Below are 17,980 nucleotides of genomic sequence, written 5' to 3' on the forward strand. Positions count from 1 at the left end.
TATATTTTGGTAAACAAAAATGCCACAAGGAATATACCAACATTATAAACGATAAACACATAATAAATAGAGCTACTAGATAATATGTATCTGAATCTATCTAGGAATACCAATAGCCCAATAGACTGAGATAATTTTTAATAATTAATTACACCCGAGTCCCTCAATGACCCCGCTCTGGTCGCGGCCACACCTCCCGGAAGTCCGCGTTTCCCGCCCTCTTTTTCCATTGGCCACCGCTTAGCACTTCCCTAGTTCTATTGGTTCATCTGCATGTCAGTCAATACCGCCCCGCCCCCAGCGCCCGACCGACCAATCACCGGCGGATGCTGCCGGCAGCGCTGACCAATGGCGAGCGGCGCGTTTGGGCGGGGCGGCGGAGGACGCGCGGCGCTGATTGGCCGGGGCGCTGTGAGGGGCGGGGCCGGAGCGGGGGTGGCAAGATGGCGGCGGAGCCGGTGGAGCTGCACAAGCTGAAGGTGCCGCTGGGAGCGGGAGCGGGGCCGGGAAAACGGCGGGGAGCCAGCCGGGACAGAGCCCGGGAACCGGGACAGCCCCGGGGGGAGCGGGGAAAGCGGGGACGGAGCCCGGGAACCGAGACAGCCCCGGGAGGAGCGGCTGGGACTGAGGGAACGCGCGGGGGAACGGCGGGAAACGGGCCGGGGGCTCTGGGGGGACCATGCGGGTCTGAGGGGGCTCTGAGGGTCCCTGAGGAGGGTCTGAGGCTTTGAGGGAGCCCTGAGGGGGCTCTGAGGTGGTCTTGAGGGAGTTCTAAGGGGGCCGTGAGGGTCTGAGGGGACTTTGAGGTGTCCTAAGGCGGATCTGGGAGGGTTTTGAGGGGATTCTGAGAGTCTGAGGGGTCCCTGAGGGGGCTCTGAGGGTCTGAGGGGGATCTGGGGGAGTTTGGGGGGTCCTGAGGGTGATCTGGGAGGGTTTTGAGGGGATTCTGAGAGTCTGAGGGGTCCCTGAGGGAGCTCTGAGGGTCTGAGGGGGATCTGGGGGAGTTTGGGGGGTCCTGGGAGGGATCTGGGAGGGTTTTGAGGGGATTCTGAGAGCCTGAGGGGTCCCTGAGGGAGCTCTGAGGGTCTGAGGGGGATCTGGGCGGACTTTGAGGGGTCTCTGAGGGGGATCTGGGGGAGTTTGGGGGGTCCTGAGGGGGATCTGGGGGGTTCTGAGGGAGCTCTGAGGGTCTGAACAGACTCTGGGGAGCTCTGAGGGTCCCTGAGGGGGTCCTGAGGGGGATATGGGGGGCGCTGAGGGGGTCCTGGGTGGGGGTCCTGAGGGGGATTTGGAGGCATCTCAAGGGCTGAGGAGTCCTGAGAAGGATCTTTGGGCCTGTGAGGGCCCCTGAGGGGGTCGTGGAGTTGGTCTGAGGGGGTCCTGGGTGGGGGTCCTGAGGGAGATCTGGGGGATCTTTGGGTCTGAGGGATCCTGGGTGGGGGTCCTGAGGGAGATCTGGGGGGCCCTGAGGGGGATCTCAGGGTCTGAGGGGGATATTTGGGTCTGAGAGGGTCCTGGGGGGCTCTGAGGGTCTGAAGGGACCCTGAGAGTCCCTTGGGGGGGGTCCTGGGTGGGGGTCCTGAGGGGGCCCTGGGGGGGGTCCTGGGTGGGGGTCCTGAGGGGGCCCTGGGGGGGGTCCTGGGTGGGGGTCCTGGGGTCCCTGGGGGGGGTTCTGAGGGTCAGAGGAGGTCCTGGGAGGGATCTGGGTGAGGGTCCTGAGGGGGATCTGGGGGGGGTCCTGTGTGGGGGTCCTGAGGGGATCCTGGCATTGGTCTGAGGGGGATCTGGGTGGGGGTCCTGAGGGATCCCTGGGGGGGTGCTGGGTGGGGGTCCTGAGGGGGTTTGATGGGGGATCTGAGGGGGTCCTGGGTGAGGGTCCTGAGGGGGATCTGGGGGGTCCCTGGGGGGGTCCTGAGGGGATCCTGGCGTTGGTCTGAGGGGGTCCTGGGTGGGATCTGGGTGGGGTCCTGGGTGGGATCTGGGTGGGGGTCCTGAGGGGGTTTGAAGGGGGATCTGGGGCTTCCTGGCGTTGGTCTGAGGGGGTCCTCGGTGGGGGTCCTGAGGGGGCTTTGATGGGGCCCTGAGGGGATCCCTGGGGGGGTTCTGTATGGGGGTCCTGTGTGGGGGGGGGTCCTGAAGGGGATCTGGGGTTCCTGGATGGGTGTCCTGGGTGGCATCTGGGTGGGGGTCTCTGAGGGGGATCTGGGGGTCCCTGATGGGGATCTGGGTGGGGGTCCTGAGGGGGATCTGGGTGGGGGTCTCTGAGGGGGATCTGGGGGTCCCTGAGGGGGATCTGGGTGGGGGTCTCTGAGGGGGTCTGGGGGTCCCTGAGGGGGATCTGGGGGTCCCTGAGGGGGATCTGGGTGGGGGTCCTGAGGGGGATCTGGGTGGGGGTCTCTGAGGGGGATCTGGGGGTCCCTGAGGGGGATCTGGGTGGGGGTCCTGAGGGGGATCTGGGTGGGGGTCCCTGAGGGGGTCTGGGGGTCCCTGAGGGGGATCTGGGTGGGGGTCCTGAGGGGGATCTGGGTGGGGGTCCCTGAGGGGGATTTGGGTGGGGGTCCCTGAGGGGGTCTGGGGGTCTCTGAGGGGGATCTGGGTGGGGGTCCTGAGGGGAATCTGGGGGTCCCTGAGGGGAATCTGGGGGTCCCTGGGGGCTCCTATATGGGGGTCCTGAGGGGATCCTGGCGTTGGTCTGAGGGGGTCCTGGGCGGGGGTCCCTGAGGGGAATCTGGGGGTCCCTGAGGGGGATCTGGGGGTCCCTGAGGGGGTCTGGGGGTCCCTGAGGGGGATCTGGGGGTCCCTGAGGGGAATCTGGGGGTCCCTGAGGGGCATCTGGGTGGGGGTCCTGAGGGGGTCCTGGGCGGGGGTCCTGGGCAGGGGTCCTGAGGGGGATTTGGGGGATCCCTGAGGGGGATTTGGGGGATCCCTGAGGGGGATCTGGGGGTCCTTTCTGGGGGTCCCTGAGGTGCCCCCCGTGCCGTGCCCAGCTGGCAGAGCTGAAGCAGGAGTGCCTGGCACGAGGCCTGGAGGCCAAGGGCAACAAGCAGGACCTGATCCACCGGCTGCAGGCCTACCTGGAGGAGCACGGTGGGTGCCCCCCAAAAACCCCCAACCCCACAGAATCCCCCCCCCCCAAAAAAAATCCTCTTTTTTTTTTGGGATTTCCAAGAATTTTGCCCTTCTGACCTTTCCCTGCTTTTCTTTCCCAGCTGAGGAAGAGCCCAACGAGGAGGACGTGCTGGGAGAGGAGATCGAGGTGAGGATTTTTGGGATCATCCCGATTTTCTGGGGGGGTTTGGGCTGGGAATGAGGGGCTGGAAAAGGGGAAATTTGGGGAATTTTGGGAATCCCAAATCCCTCTGGAGCATCCCTGATTTTTTCCCGAACGTTTTCCAGGATCCAGAATTTCAATCGTTTTTGCATTTTCACCGTCTTTTTTTGGGGCTAAACCCGCCGGGTTTGGTGCCTGGGACGCTCCTGCTTTTCTGTGGGTTTTCCATGGGTTCCCTGTGGACATTATGGGTTTTTTTATGGATTTTCCATGCATTTCCCATGGATTTTATGGTTTTTTATGGATTTTCCATGGATTTCCCATGGATTTTATGGGTTTTTATGGATTTCCCATGGATTTTATGGGTTTTCCGTGGATTTCACATGGATTTTATGGTTTTTTTATGGATTTCCCATGGAGTTTCTGGATTTTCCATGGATTTTATGGGGTTTCCATGTTTTCCATGAATTTTATGGGTTTTTCATGGATTTTTTATGGATTTTATGGGGTTTTTATGGATTTCTCATGGAGCTTCTGGATTTTCCATGGATTTCCCATGGATTTTATGGGGTTTTTATGGATTTTCCATGGATTTTATGGGTTTTCCATGGATTTCCCATGGATTTTATGGATTTTCCATGGATTTCTCACTGATTTTATGGATTTCCCATGGACTTTCCATGGGTTTCCTATGGTTTTCCCATGTGGATTTCCCATGTGGATTTTATGGGTTTTCCGTGGATTTCCCATGGATTTTATGGGTTTTTTATGGGTTTTCCATGGATTTTATGGTTTTCCCATGGATTTCCCATGGATTTTCCATGGATTTTATTGTTTTCCCATGGATTTCCCATGGATTTTATGGGTTTTTTAATGGGTTTTCCATGGATTTTCTGGATTTTCCCATGGATTTCCCATGGATTTTATGGTTTTTTAATGGGTTTTCCATGGATTTTCTGGATTTCCCATGGATTTCCCATGGATTTTATGTTTTTTTTTATGGATTTCCCATGGATTTTATGGATTTTCCATGGATTTCCCATGGATTTTTCATATTTCCCATGGATTTTCCATGGATTTTCTATGCATTTTATGGGTTTTTTATGGGTTTTCCATGAATTTTATGGTTTTTCCATGGATTTCCCATGAATTTTTCATATTTCCCATGGATTTTCCATGGATTTTCTATGATTTTTATGGGTTTTCCATGGATTTTATGGTTTTCCCATGGAATTCCCATGGACTTTCCATGGATTTTCCATAGATTTCCCATGAATTTTATGGGTTTTTTATGCGTTTTCCATGGATTTCCCATGGATTTTATGGGTTTTCCATTGATTTTGTGGTTTTCTAATGGATTTCCCATGGATTTTCTATGAATTTTATGGTTTTTATGGATTTCCCATGGATTTTATGTTTTTTTATGGATTTTCAGGAGGAGGAGCCCAAGGCGCCGGAGCCGCCGGTGAAGGTGGAGGAGGCGCCGGCGAAGTCGCCCGACGTGTGAGTGAGGAGAATTCCCAGGAAAACCTGGGAATGAGGGGCTGGAAAAAGGGGAAATTTGGGGAATTTTGGGAATCCCAAATCCCTCTGGAGCATCCCTGATTTATTTCCCCAAACTTTTTCCAGGATCCAGGAGAAGAAAGTGGTGAAAATCTCCTCAGAAATCTCCCAGATGGAGGTAAAACCACCGGAAAATCCCGATTTTCTCAAAAAAAAAAATAAAAAATAAAACAAAAATCCTAATTTTTTTTGCTGGAAAATCCCAATTTTTTTGCTGGAAAATCCAAGTTTCCCGCTGTAAATCCCCAAAATTCCCTTTTTTATTTCTCCCATTTCCCAGAGGATGCAGAAAAGGGCCGAGAGGTTCAACGTCCCCGTCAGCCTGGAGAGCAAAAAGGCAGCGAGGGCAGCACGGTGAGCCAGGAAAATTTGGGAATTTTGGGGGAAAATTGGGAATTTTGGGGGAAAATTGGGAATTTTGGGAGGAAATTTGGGAATTTTGGGAGGAAATTTGGGAATTTTAGAGGGAAATTTGGGGATTCTGGGGGGAAATTTGGGGATTTGAGGGAGAAATTTGAGAATTTTGAGGGGAAATGTGGGAATTTTGGGGGGAAAATTGGGAATTTTGGGGGTAAATTTTGGGATTTTAGAGGGAAATTTTGGGGATTTGAGGGAGAAATTTGGGAATTCTGGGGGCAAATTTGGGAATTTTGGGAGGAAATTTGGGAATTTGGGATGGGATTCCTGTCTAGGAGGGCTGGGCTGGAATTTCCAGAGGATTCCAAATCCTTGGGATCAGGGAATTTTGGGAAAAGGGATTTTGTGGGATTTTGGAGGAATTTTTGGGAATTTTACTGGACTTTGTGGGAATTTGAAGGATTTTTTGGGAATTTTGTGGGATTTTTGGGTGTTTTGGGAATTGTTCATCCCTGGGATTGGGGAACTCTGGGAAAAGGGAATTTATGGGAATTTTGGCCCTAATTCCCAAAATTCCTGCATTAATTCCCATTTTTTTCATTCCCACAGGTTTGGCTTGGCCACAATTCCCACAAAAGGTGAGGAGAGAAAATTCTTGGAATGGGAATTTTAGGAATTCCTGAAATTCTGGGAATTCCCTGGAATTGCAAATTCCCCTTTTCCCACATTTCTGGGAGCAGGAATTTTGGGATTTGATGGAAAAAAAACCCAAATTTTCCTGGATTTTTCTGAGATTTCTCATCCCAAAAAAATCCAGAGTTGGGATTTTCCTGGAATTCCTGAGAACTTCCAGTTCTGGGCTGAAATTTGGGAATTTTGGCCAATTCCTGATGGGAATTTTCCTCCTTTTCCAGGGCTCTCAGGAGACTCCAAACCCACGGTGAGGAAATTTGGGATTCCCAGAGAATTTGGGGAATTTGGGGAATTCCAATAGGGAAATTTGGGAATTTGGGTGGAATCTTGGGGAATTTGGGTGGAATTTGGGTGGAATTTTTGGGAATTTGAGTGGAAATTTTGGGAATTTGAGTGGAATTTTGGGGAATTTGGGGAATTCCAATGGGAATTTTGGGGAATTCCAATGGGAATTTGGGTGGAATTCCAATGGGAATTTGGGTGGAATTTTGGGGAATTTGGGGAATTCCAATGGGGAATTTGGGGAATTTGAGTGGAATTTTGGGGAATTTGAGTGGAATTTTGGGGAATTTTAGTGGAATTTTGGGGAATTTGGGGAATTCCAATGGGAATTTTGGGGAATTTGGGTGGAATTTTGGGGAATTTGGGGAATTCCAATGGGAATTTGGGTGGAATTTTGGGGAATTTGGGTGGAATTTTGGGGAATTCCAATGGGAATTTGGGTGGAATTTGGGTGGAATTTTGGGGAATTTGAGTGGAATTTTGGGGAATTTGAGTGGAATTTTGGGGAATTTGGGGAATTCCAATGGGGAATTTGGGGAACTTGGGTGGAATTTTGGGGAATTTGGGTGGAATTTGGGGAATTCCAGTGGGAAATTTGGGTGGAATTTGGGGAATTCCAATGGGAATTTGGGTGGAATTTGGGTGGAATTTGGGTGGAATTTGGGTGGAATTTTGGGGAATATTAAAGGAATTTTGGGGAATTTGAGTGGAATTTTGGGGAATTTGGGGAATTCCAATGGGAATTTGGGTGAAATTTTGGGAATTCCGTTGGGAATTGGGAGGGAATTTTGGGGATTTAAGGTGGAATTTTGGGAATTCCATTGGGAATTGGGAGGGAATTTTGGGGATTTAGGGTGGAATTTTGGGAATTCCGTTGGAATTTTGGGATCCCAGCTGGAATTTTGGGTTGAAATTCCCCCAAAAAAAAGCCCCTGGAATTTTTCCAGGAATTTGGGGAATTTTTGGAAGTCCCAGGGATCCCAAATCCCAAATTTCCTTTTCCCAGATAAACCTGGAAAAGCTCAAGGAAAGGGCCCAGAGGTTCGGCCTCAACGTCTCCTCCCTCTCCAAGAAGGTGAGATTTGGGAATTTTGGGGAATTTTGGGGAATTTTGGGAATTCTGGGAATGCCAGGGTGCTCTCCCCACCCCAGGATTATCCCAAAATTCCAAATTTTCCAGCCCTGGGTTGGGTTTTTTGAGAATTTTGGGGTTTTTGGGAATTTGGGGATTTTGGGAATTCTGGGGTTTGGTTTTTTGGGAATTGGGATTTTGGATTTTGGGATTTTTGGAATTTTGGGGTTTTGAGGATTGGGGTTTTTTGGGAATTTTGGGGATTGGGGTTTAGGGAATTTTTGAGTTTTGGGGATTGGGGTTTTTTGGGAATTGGGGTTTTTTGGGGAATTTTGGAGTTTGGGTGTTTTGGAATTTTGAGTTTTTGGGGATTGGGATTTTGGGAATTTTGGGGTTTTTGGGAATTGGGGTTTTTAGGAATTCTGGGGTTTGGTTTTTTGGGAATTGGGATTTTGGATTTGGGGATTTTTGGAATTTTGGGTTTTTTGAGGATTGGGGTTTTTGGGAATTTGGGGTTTTTGGGAATTGGGGTTTTTGAGGATTGGGTTTTTTTGGGAATTGGGGTTTTGGGAATTTGGGTTTTTTGGAATTTTGGGGTTTCGGAATTTTGGAATTTTGGGAATTTTAGGACTTGGGGTTATTGGGAGTTGGGATTATTGGGAATTCTGGGGTTTTTGGAATTTTGGGTTTTTGAGGATTGGGGTTTTTTGGGAATTTTGGGGATTGGGTTTTTGGGAATTTTTGAGTTTTGGGGATTGGGGTTTTTTGGGAATTGGGGTTTTTTGGGGAATTTTGGAGTTTGGGTGTTTTGGAATTTTGGGTTTTTGGGGATTGGGGTTTTTGGGAATTGGGGTTTTGGGGATTGGGGTTTTTGGGAATTGGGGTTTTTGAGGATTGGGTTTTTTTGGGAATTGGGGTTTTGGGAATTTGGGTTTTTTGGAATTTTGGGGTTTCGGAATTTTGGAATTTTGGGAATTTTAGGACTTGGGGTTATTGGGAGTTGGGATTATTGGGAATTCTGGGGTTTTTGGAATTTTGGGTTTTTGAGGATTGGGGTTTTTTGGGAATTTTGGGGATTGGGTTTTTGGGAATTTTTGAGTTTTGGGGATTGGGGTTTTTTGGGAATTGGGGTTTTTTGGGGAATTTTGGAGTTTGGGTGTTTTGGAATTTTGAGTTTTTGGGAATTGGGGTTTTGGGGATTGGGGTTTTTGGGAATTGGGGTTTTTGAGGATTGGGTTTTTTTGGGAATTGGGGTTTTGGGAATTTGGGTTTTTTGGAATTTTGGGGTTTGGGAATTTTGGAATTTTGGGAATTTTAGGACTTGGGGTTATTGGGAGTTGGGATTATTGGGAATTTTGGGATTTTTTGAATTTTGTGGTTTGGGGGATTGGGGTTTTTGGGGATTGAGGTTTTGGGAATTTTGGCTTTTTGGGAATTGAGGTTTTTGGGGATTGAGGTTTTGGGAATTTTGGCTTTTTGGGGATTGGGGTTTTTGGGAATTTTGGCTTTTTGGGAATTGAGGTTTTGGGAATTTTGGCTTTTTGGGAATTGAGGTTTTTGGGAATTGAGGTTTTTGGGAATTGAGGTTTTGGGAATTTTGGCTTTTTGGGGATTGGGGTTTTTTGGGAATTGGGGTTTTTGGGGATTGGGGTTTTTGGGGATTGGGGTTTTGGGATTTTTGGAATTTTAGGTTTTTGGGGCGTTGGGATTTTTGGGACTTCAGGTTTTGGGAATTGTGGTTTTGGGGAATTTTGAGGTTTGGGTGTTTTGGAATTTTGGGTTTTTGAGGATTGGAGTTATTGGAATTGGGATTTTTTGGAATTTTGGGGTTTGGGAATTTTGGAATTTTGGGAATTTTAGGACTTGGTATTATTGGGAATTTTGGGTTTTTTTTTTAATTTTGTGGTTTGGGGGATTGGGGTTTTTGGGGATTGAGGTTTTGGGAATTTTGGCTTTTTGGGAATTTTGGCTTTTTGTGAATTGGGGTTTTTGGGAATTGAGGTTTTTGGGAATTGAGGTTTTGGGAATTTTGGCTTTTTGGGAATTGGGGTTTTTGGGGATTGGGGTTTTTGGGGATTGGGGTTTTGGGATTTTTGGAATTTTAGGTTTTTGGGGAGTTGGGATTTTTGGGACTTCAGGTTTTGGGAATTGTGGTTTTGGGGAATTTTGAGGTTTGGGTGTTTTGGAATTTTGGGTTTTTGAGGATTGGAGTTATTGGAATTGGGATTTTTTGGAATTTTGGGGTTTGGGAATTTTGGAATTTTGGGAATTTTAGGACTTGGTATTATTGGGAATTTTGGGGTTTTTTTTAATTTTGTGGTTTGGGGGATTGGGGTTTTTGGGGATTGAGGTTTTGGGAATTTTGGCTTTTTGGGAATTTTGGCTTTTTGTGAATTGAGGTTTTTGGGAATTGAGGTTTTTGGGAATTGAGGTTTTTGGGAATTGAGGTTTTGGGAATTTTGGCTTTTTGGGAATTGAGGTTTTTGGGAATTGAGGTTTTTGGGAATTGAGGTTTTGGGAATTTTGCCTTTTTGGGGATTGGGGTTTTTGGGGACTGGGTTTTCGGGAATTTGGGCTTTTTGGGGATTGGGGTTTTGGGAATTTTGGCTTTTTGGGAATTGGGTCACCCAGGGATAATGGCAAGGTTTCCCTGCCCTGGAATGGGATCAGGAGGGATCCCAGGGATCCATCCCAAACATTCCCAATCCTGATCCCATTCCCAATCCCATTCCCAGAGTGAGGAGGATGAGAAGCTGAAGAAGAGGAAGGAAAGGTTCGGGATCGTCACCGGGGCCGGCGCCGCTGAGGACTCCGAGGTGGGACTGGAAATTCCTGGGATTTGGGTCAGGAATTCCTGGGATTTGGGGCTGGGAATTCCCAGGATTTGGGTCAGGAATTCCCAGGATTTCAGGCTGGGAATTCCCAGGATTTGGGTCAGGAATTCCCAGGATTTCAGGCTGGGAATTCCCAGGATTTGGGGTCAGGAATTCCTGGGATTTGGGGTCAGGAATTCCTGGGATTTGGGGCCAGAATTCCTGGGATTTGGGGCTGAGAATTCCCAGGATTTGGGTCAGGAATTCCCAGGATTTGGGGCTGGGAATTGCTGGGATTTGGGGCCGGAATTCCTGGGATTTGGGGCTGGAATTCTGGGATTTGGGGCTGGGAATTGCTGGGATTTGGAGCTGGGAATTTCCAGGATTTGGAGCTGGGAATTTCCAGGATTTGGGGTCAGGAATTCCCGGGATTTGGGTCAGGAATTCCCAGGATTTGGGGTCAGGAATTCCTGGGATTTGGGGCTGGGAATTCCTGGAATTTGGGTCAGGAATTCCTAGGATTTGGGTCCAGGAATTCCCAGGATTTGGGGTCAGGAATTCCCGGGATTTGGGGCCAGAATTCCCAGGATTTGGGGCCAGAATTCCCGGGATTTGGGGTCAGGAATTCCTGGGATTTGGGGCCAGAATTCCCAGGATTTGGGGCTGGGAATTCCTGGGATTTGGAGCTGGGAATTTCCAGGATTTGGAGCTGGGAATTTCCAGGATTTGGGGTCAGGAATTCCTGGGATTTGGGGGCTGGAATTGCCGGGATTTGGAGCTGGGAATTCCCGGGATTTGGGGTCAGGAATTCCTGGGATTTGGGGTCAGGAATTCCCAGGAAATTGAGCTGGGAATTCCCAGGATTTGGGGCTGGGAATTCCTGGAATTGGGGACAGGAATTCCCAGGATTTGGGTCAGGAATTCCTGGGATTTGGGTCAGGAATTCCTGGAATTTGGGTCAGGAATTCCCAGGATTTGGGGTCAGGAATTCCCAGGATTTGGGGCCAGAATTCCTGGGATTTGGAGCTGGGAATTCCCAGGACTTTGAGCCAGGAATTCCTGGGGTCCCTGGGCTCCTCCCAAAACCACCTCCCAATTCCCAACCCTTGAGAGATCCAGGGATTTTGGGGGGGATTTTCCATGGATTTAGGGAGCTTTTCCATGGATTTGGGTCCAATTTTCCAGGAATTTTGGGGCCTTTTTCCCAGGAATTTTGGGGCCTTTTTCCCCAGGAATTCAAGGTTTGGAATTCCCTGTGTTTTGTACCATTTTTCCTCAGGAAAACCCCCCCCCAAAATCCCAGGATTTTCCCACATTTTGGGATCAAAAATTTCCCCATTCCCACCCCCTTCCCTCTCTCTCTGTTTCCTGGGATTCTCCTCATGGATTTCTGGAATTTTCTCTCTTTTTGGCCTTTCCCAAATCCAGGCAAAGAAGCGGAAAAGGGCGGAAAGGTTTGGGATCGTCTGAGCTGCTCCTCAGGTCAGGAATTCCCTTTTCCCCCATTCCCGATTTTCCATGGAATTTCCAAACCCCCACCCAGGGAATTCTCCTTTTCTTAGAGGATTTTGCTCCTCAATTTTTGAATTTTTTTTCCTGAAAAATGGAAAGGAAAAGGAGGAGCTGGGCTTGGGAGGGAGGGAATTCCCAAATCCTGGGCACAATTCCCGAAATGTCGTGGTTTTCCATGGATTTGGGGCTCATTTTGCAGGGATTTGGGAGCTCTTTTTCCAGGGATTTTAGGATGTTTTTCCAGAGATTTTGGGGCCATTTTCCCAAGGAATTTGAGGTTGTTTTTTCCAGGAATTTTGGGGCTGTTTTCCCAGGAATTTGGGATTATTTTTCCAGGGATTTTGGAGCTCTTTTCCCAGGGATTTTGGGATATTTTTCCAGAGATTTTGGAGTGTTTTTCCATTAATTTGGGGTTATTTTTCCAGGGATTTGTGGCCATTTTCCCAGGGATTTTGGAGCTTTTTTCCCAGGGATTTTGGGATATTTTTCCAGGGATTTTGGGGCTCATTTTTCCAGGAATTTGTGGCTGTTTTTCCAGGGATTTTGGGATGTTTTTCCATGAATTTGGGGTTATTTTCCCAGGGATTTTGGGATATTTTCCCATGAATTTGGGGCCATTTTCCCAGGGATTTTGGAGCTCTTTTCCCAGGGATTTTGGGATATTTTTCCAGGGAATTTGGGGCTCATTTTTCCAGGCATTTGTGGCTGTTTTTCCAGGGATTTTGGGATGTTTTTCCATTAATTTGGGGCTGTTTTTCCAGGGATTTTGGGGCTGTTTTCCCAGGAATTTGGGGTTATTTTCCCGGGAATTTTGGAGCTCTTTTCCCAGGGATTTTGGGATATTTTTCCAGAGATTTTGGAGTGGTTTTCCATGAATTTGGGGCTGTTTTCCCATTAATTTGGGGTTATTTTTCCAGGGATTTTGGAGCTCTTTTCCCAGGGATTTTGGAGCTTTTTTCCCAGGGATTTTGGGATATTTTTCCAGGAATTTTGGGGCTGTTTTCCCAGGAATTTGAGGTTGTTTTTTCCATGAATTTGTGGCTGTTTTTCCAGGTATTTTGGGGTTGTTTTTCCAGGGATTTGTGGCCATTTTCTCAAGGATTTGGGGGCTCTTTTTCCAGGGATTTGGGGTTATTTTTCCAGGAATTTTGGAGCTCTTTTGCCAGAGATTTTGGGACCATTTTTCCATGAATTTCAGGCTGTTTTTCCAGGAATTTGGAGCTGTTCTCTCAGGGATTTGGTGTTATTTCTCCAGGGATTTTGGGGCTCATTTTTCCAGGCATTTGTGGCTGTTTTTCCAGGGATTTTGGGATGTTTTTCCATTAATTTGGGGCTGTTTTTCCAGGGATTTTGGGGCTGTTTTCCCAGGAATTTGGAGCTCTTTTCCCAGATATTTTGGAGCTCTTTTCCCAGGGATTTTGGGATATTTTTCCAGGGATTTTGGGGCTCAATTTTCCAGGAATTTGTGGCTGTTTTTCCATGAATTTGGGGTTATTTTTCCAGGGATTTTGGAGCTTTTCTCCCAGGGATTTTGGGATATTTTTCCAGGGATTTTGGGGCTGTTTTCCCAGGAATTTGGGGTTATTTTTCCAGGGATTTGTGGCCATTTTCCCAGGGATTTTGGAGCTCTTTTTCCAGGGATTTTGGGATATTTTTCCAGGGAATTTGGGGTTGTTTTTTTCCAGGATTTTGGAGCTGTTCTCTCAGGGATTTGGTGTTATTTTTCCAGGGATTTGGGGATGTTTTCCCAGGAATTTGAGGCTGTTTTTTCCATTAATTTGGGGCTGTTTTTCCAGGGATTTTGGGGTGTTTTTCCATGAATTTGGGGCTGTTTTTTCCAGGGATTTGGGGGCCATTTTTCCAAGGAATTTGGGGTTGTTTTTCCAGAGATTTTGGGGCTGTTTGTCCAGGGATTTTGGGGTTGTTTTTCCAGGGATTTTGGGTTAATTTTCCAGGGATTTGTGGCCATTTTCACAGGGATTTGGGGCTATTTTCCCAGGGATTTTGGGGTGTTTTTCCATGAATTTGGGGTTGTTTTTCCGTGGATTTTGGGGAGATTCACGGAGCAGCTCCCCTGGGAATCACGGCGTCCCAACCCTGTGGGATTTTTTGGGATTTTCCCATGAGATCCAAGCAGCAATTCCAGAGATTTCTTGGATTTCCAGGTGGGCCTTGCCTGAACCCTTCCCCTGTTGAAGACTTGAGCTCCCAGGATTTGGAATTTCGGGAATCTCATCCCGGAGCCGTGGGAGCGGCGGGGCCGGGGCCATCCCGGAATTCCGGGGCCATTCCCAGCCCCAGAGATTCTATTTTTTTGGGAATTCTCCATTTTCCATCCTCGGGAACCTGAGAAATTCCCGGGATGCTCTTTCCCATCCCCAAAATCCTCCGTTTTTCCCGGTTATTTTTCCCCGGTTTTTCCCAGGTTTTGTATTTTCCCGGTTTTTTGTATTTTCCCGGTTTTCCCCTCGGAAGGGTCAGCACTGCCCTCATCCCACATTTCCCAATAAAAATCTTCCCTTTTCCAAGGAAATCCCATTTTATTCCATGGGTTTGCATGTGGGGCTGGAACTGTGGGAATTCCCTCCTTTCCTGGAGTATTCCTGAGGTTTTCCAGGAATTCAATTCCTGCAGTTCTCCTGGTGTTAAAATCCAGATTTTCCTGAGATTTTTCATGAATTTCCAGTGTTAAATCCCATTTTTCACAATGATTTCCAGGAATCCCTGGTGCTAAATCCCGGTTTTCCAGGATTTCCACGGTGTTAAATCCCAGTTTTCCCGACGTTTTCCAGGAATTCCTGGTCTTAAATCCAGGTTTGCTCGAGGTTTCCTTGAGATTTTCCAGGAATTCAATTCCTGCAGTTCTCCTGGTGTTAAAATCCAGATTTTAAAATTCCTGAATTTCCAGGAATTCCTGGTGTTCTCCAGATTTTCCTGTTTCAGGAATCCCTGCTGCTAAATCCAGCTTTTCCTGAGGTTTTCCAGGAATTCTTGAAGTTTTCCTGGTGTTAAATCCAGGTTTTCTTCAGATTTTCCAGGAATTCCTGGTATCAAATCTCGGTTTTCCCGATGATTTCTGGGAATCCCCGGTGTTAAATCCCGGTTTTCCCAAGGTTTTCCAGGAATCCCTGCAGTTTTCCTGGTGTTATCCAGATTTTCCTGAGATTTTTTTTCAGGAATCCCCGGTGTTGAATCCCGGTTTTTCCCGATGATTTCCGGGAATCCCCGATGTTAAATCCCGGTTTTCCAGGAATTCCCGATGTTAAATCCCGGTTTTCCTGCAGTTTTCCTGGTGTTCAATCCCGTTTTTCCTGGTGTTTTCCATCAATCCCCGTTGTTCGATCCCGGTTTTTTAGGAATCCCCGTTGTCAATCCCGTTTTTCCCGGTGTTTTCCATGAACCCCCGGTGTTAAATCCCGGATTTCCATGAATCCCCGTTGTCAATCCCGTTTTTCCCGGTGTTTTCCAGGAATCCCCGTTGTCAATCCCGTTTTTCCCGGTGTTTTCCAGGAATCCCCGCTGCTCAATCCCGTTTTTCCGGTGTTTTCCATGAATCCCCGTTGTCAATCCCGTTTTTCCCGGTGTTTTCCAGCAATCCCCGTTGTTCAATCCCGGTTTTTTAGGAATCCCTGCTGTCAATCCCGTTTTTCCCGGTGTTTTCCATGAACCCCCGGTGTCAATCCCGTTTTCCCGGTGTTTCCCAGCAATCCCCGTTGTTCAATCCCGTTTTTTCCCGGTGTTTTCCATGAATCCCTGGTGTTAAATCCCGGATTTCCATGCATCCCCAGTGTCAATCCCGTTTTTCCCGGTGTTTTCCATGAACCCCCGTTGTCAATCCCGTTTTTCCCGGTGTTTTCCATGAATCCCCGCTGCTCAATCCCGTTTTTCCCGGTATTTTCCATCAATCCCCGGTGTCAATCCCGTTTTTCCCGGTGTTTTCCATGAATCCCCGTTGTCAATCCCGTTTTTCCCGGTATTTTCCATCAATCCCCGTTGCTCAATCCCGTTTTTCCCGGTGTTTTCCATGAATCCCCGGTGTTAAATCCCGGATTTCCATGAACCCCCGCTGTCAATCCCGTTTTCCCGGTGTTTTCCAGCAATCCCCGTTGTTCAATCCCGGTTTTTTAGGAATCCCCGGTGTCAATCCCGTTTTCCCGGTGTTTTCCATGAATCCCCGGTGTTAAATCCCGGATTTCCATGAACCCCCGGTGTCAATCCCGTTTTCCCGGTGTTTTCCATGAATCCCCGGTGTTAAATCCCGGATTTCCATGAACCCCCGCTGTCAATCCCGTTTTCCCGGTGTTTTCCATGAATCCCCGGTGTTAAATCCCGGATTTCCATGAACCCCCGCTGTCAATCCCGTTTTCCCGGTGTTTTCCAGCAATCCCCGTTGTTCAATCCCGGTTTTTTAGGAATCCCCGGTGTCAATCCCGTTTTTCCCGGTGTTTTCCATGAATCCCCGGTGTTAAATCCCGGATTTCCATTACTCCCCGGTGCTCAATCCCGTTTTTCCCGGTGTTTTCCATGAACCCCGGTCCCCTCTCCGTCCCCTCGGTGCCGCCGCCGCTCTCTGCCGGTGGCCCCGGGCCAGGCGGGCTCGGCCGCGGCCGCGTTCCCGTCGTTAATTGCGTTAATTGCGTTCATTAGCGCCCATGCCGCCGCCGGGCCCGCGGCCGCTGTCGCCGTGGGTGGCCCCGGATGTCCCCGGGCCGCGTTTGTGTCCCCGGGGCTCCGAACTAGGTCAGGGCAGCGGGGCCGGCAACGGGGAACGGGAACGGGGAATGGGAGCGGGGAAAATGGGAACGAGGAATGGGAATGGGGAAAATGGAAATGGGAATGGGGGAAATGGGAACGGGGGAAATGGGAAAGGGGAATGGGGGAAATGGGAGCGGGGAAAATGGGAATTGGGAATGGGAATGGGGAAAAGGGGAATGGGAATGGGGGAAATGGGAACGGGGGAAAGGGGAATGGGGGAAATGGGAACGGGGGAAATGGGAATTGGGAATGGGAATGGGGAAAAGGGGAATGGGAATGGGGGAAATGGGAACGGGGGAAATGGGAACGGGGGAAATGGGAAAGGGGAATGGGAACGGGGAACGGGGAATGGGGAATGGGGGAAATGGGAGCGGGGAAAATGGGAATGGGGAATGGGAATGGGGGGAATGGGGGAAAGGGGAATGGGAAAAGGGGAACAGGAACGGGGAAAATGGGAATGGGGAAGGGGAATGGGAATGGGGAATGGGAATGGGGGGAAATGGAAACAGGGAATGGGGGAAATGGGAACGGGGAGAAGGGGAAAAGGGGAATGGGAACGGGGAAAAGGGGAATGGGGGGAAATGGGAACGGGGAAAATGGGAAAGGGGAATGGGAATGGGGAAAATGGGAAAGGGGGAAATGGGAACGGGGAAAATGGGAAAGGGGAAGGGGAATGGGGAAAAGGGGAATGGGAATGGGGAATGGGGGAAATGGGAACGGGGAAAGGGGATGGGGAACGGGAACAGGGAATGGGGGGAAATGGGAACGGGGAAAATGGCAATGGGGAAGGGGAATGGGGGGAAATGGGAACGGGGAAAATGGGAATGGGGAAAAGGGGAATGGGAAAGGGGAACAGGAAAACAGGAATGGGGAAAGGGAATGGGAATGGGGAAAAGGAACGGGGAAAAGAAGCGGGGAAAGGGGATGGGAATGGGGAATGGGGAAAGGGAAAGGGGAACAGGGAATAGGAAAAGGGGAATGGGGAAAGGAAAAATGGGGAAGGGGAACGGGGAAAGAGAAAAGGGGAATGGGAATGGGTAAAGGGGAAAGGGAACAGGAAAAGGGGAATGGGGAACGGGGAACAGGAAAAGGGGAGTGGGGAAAAGGGAATGGGAACGGGGAAAAGGAGCGGGGAAAGGGGATGGGAATGGGGAAATGGAAAAGGAGAATGGGGAACAGGGAAGGGGAATAGGAAAAGGGAAAAGGGGAATGGGGAAAGGAAAAATGGGGAAGGGGAACGGGGAAAGGGAACAGGAATGGGAATGGGGAAAGGGGAACAGGAATGGGGAGAAGGAAATGGGAGTGGGAAAAAGGAAATGGGAATGAGGAGAAGGGGTAAAGGGGATTGGGAATAGGGAAAGGGAAAAGAGGAATGGGAAAAGGGGAATGTGAAAGAGGAAACGGGAAAGGGGAATGGAAATGGGGAAAGGGAAAGGGGAAAAGGAAAGGGAAAGGGGAACAAGATAAGGGGAAATGGGAATGGGGGAAGGGAAAGGGGAAAATTCCCCCTTTAAAAATTCCCCTTAAAAAGGGGAAAGGGAACAGGAATGGGAAAAGGGGAAAGGGAAAAGGGGAATGGGAACGGGGAAAGGGGGAATAAGAATAGGAAAAAGGGGAATGGGGAAAGGAGAGAAGGGGAATGGGGATGAGAAAAGGAGAAGG

At 49.1% G+C, this 17,980-nt stretch overlaps 1 protein-coding gene across 1 annotated transcript; it reads left to right on the forward strand.

Annotated features, from left to right (window-relative positions):
- The first annotated feature begins 443 nt into the window (after nucleotides 1–443).
- SARNP (SAP domain containing ribonucleoprotein) lies at nucleotides 444–14,086 on the forward strand. Its single transcript, XM_058822161.1, has 11 exons — nucleotides 444–479; nucleotides 2,988–3,087; nucleotides 3,210–3,256; nucleotides 4,707–4,774; nucleotides 4,901–4,952; nucleotides 5,115–5,188; nucleotides 5,801–5,829; nucleotides 6,106–6,131; nucleotides 9,974–10,054; nucleotides 11,480–11,533; nucleotides 13,729–14,086. Exons 1-10 carry the CDS (start codon nucleotides 444–446, stop codon nucleotides 11,519–11,521), a joined length of 555 nt encoding a protein of 184 aa, XP_058678144.1. The 3' UTR covers nucleotides 11,522–11,533; nucleotides 13,729–14,086.
- The last annotated feature ends 3,894 nt before the right edge of the window (nucleotides 14,087–17,980 follow it).

This window comes from Ammospiza caudacuta, chromosome 31 (assembly GCF_027887145.1).
Source record: "Ammospiza caudacuta isolate bAmmCau1 chromosome 31, bAmmCau1.pri, whole genome shotgun sequence".
NCBI classification, from domain to species: domain Eukaryota; kingdom Metazoa; phylum Chordata; class Aves; order Passeriformes; family Passerellidae; genus Ammospiza; species Ammospiza caudacuta.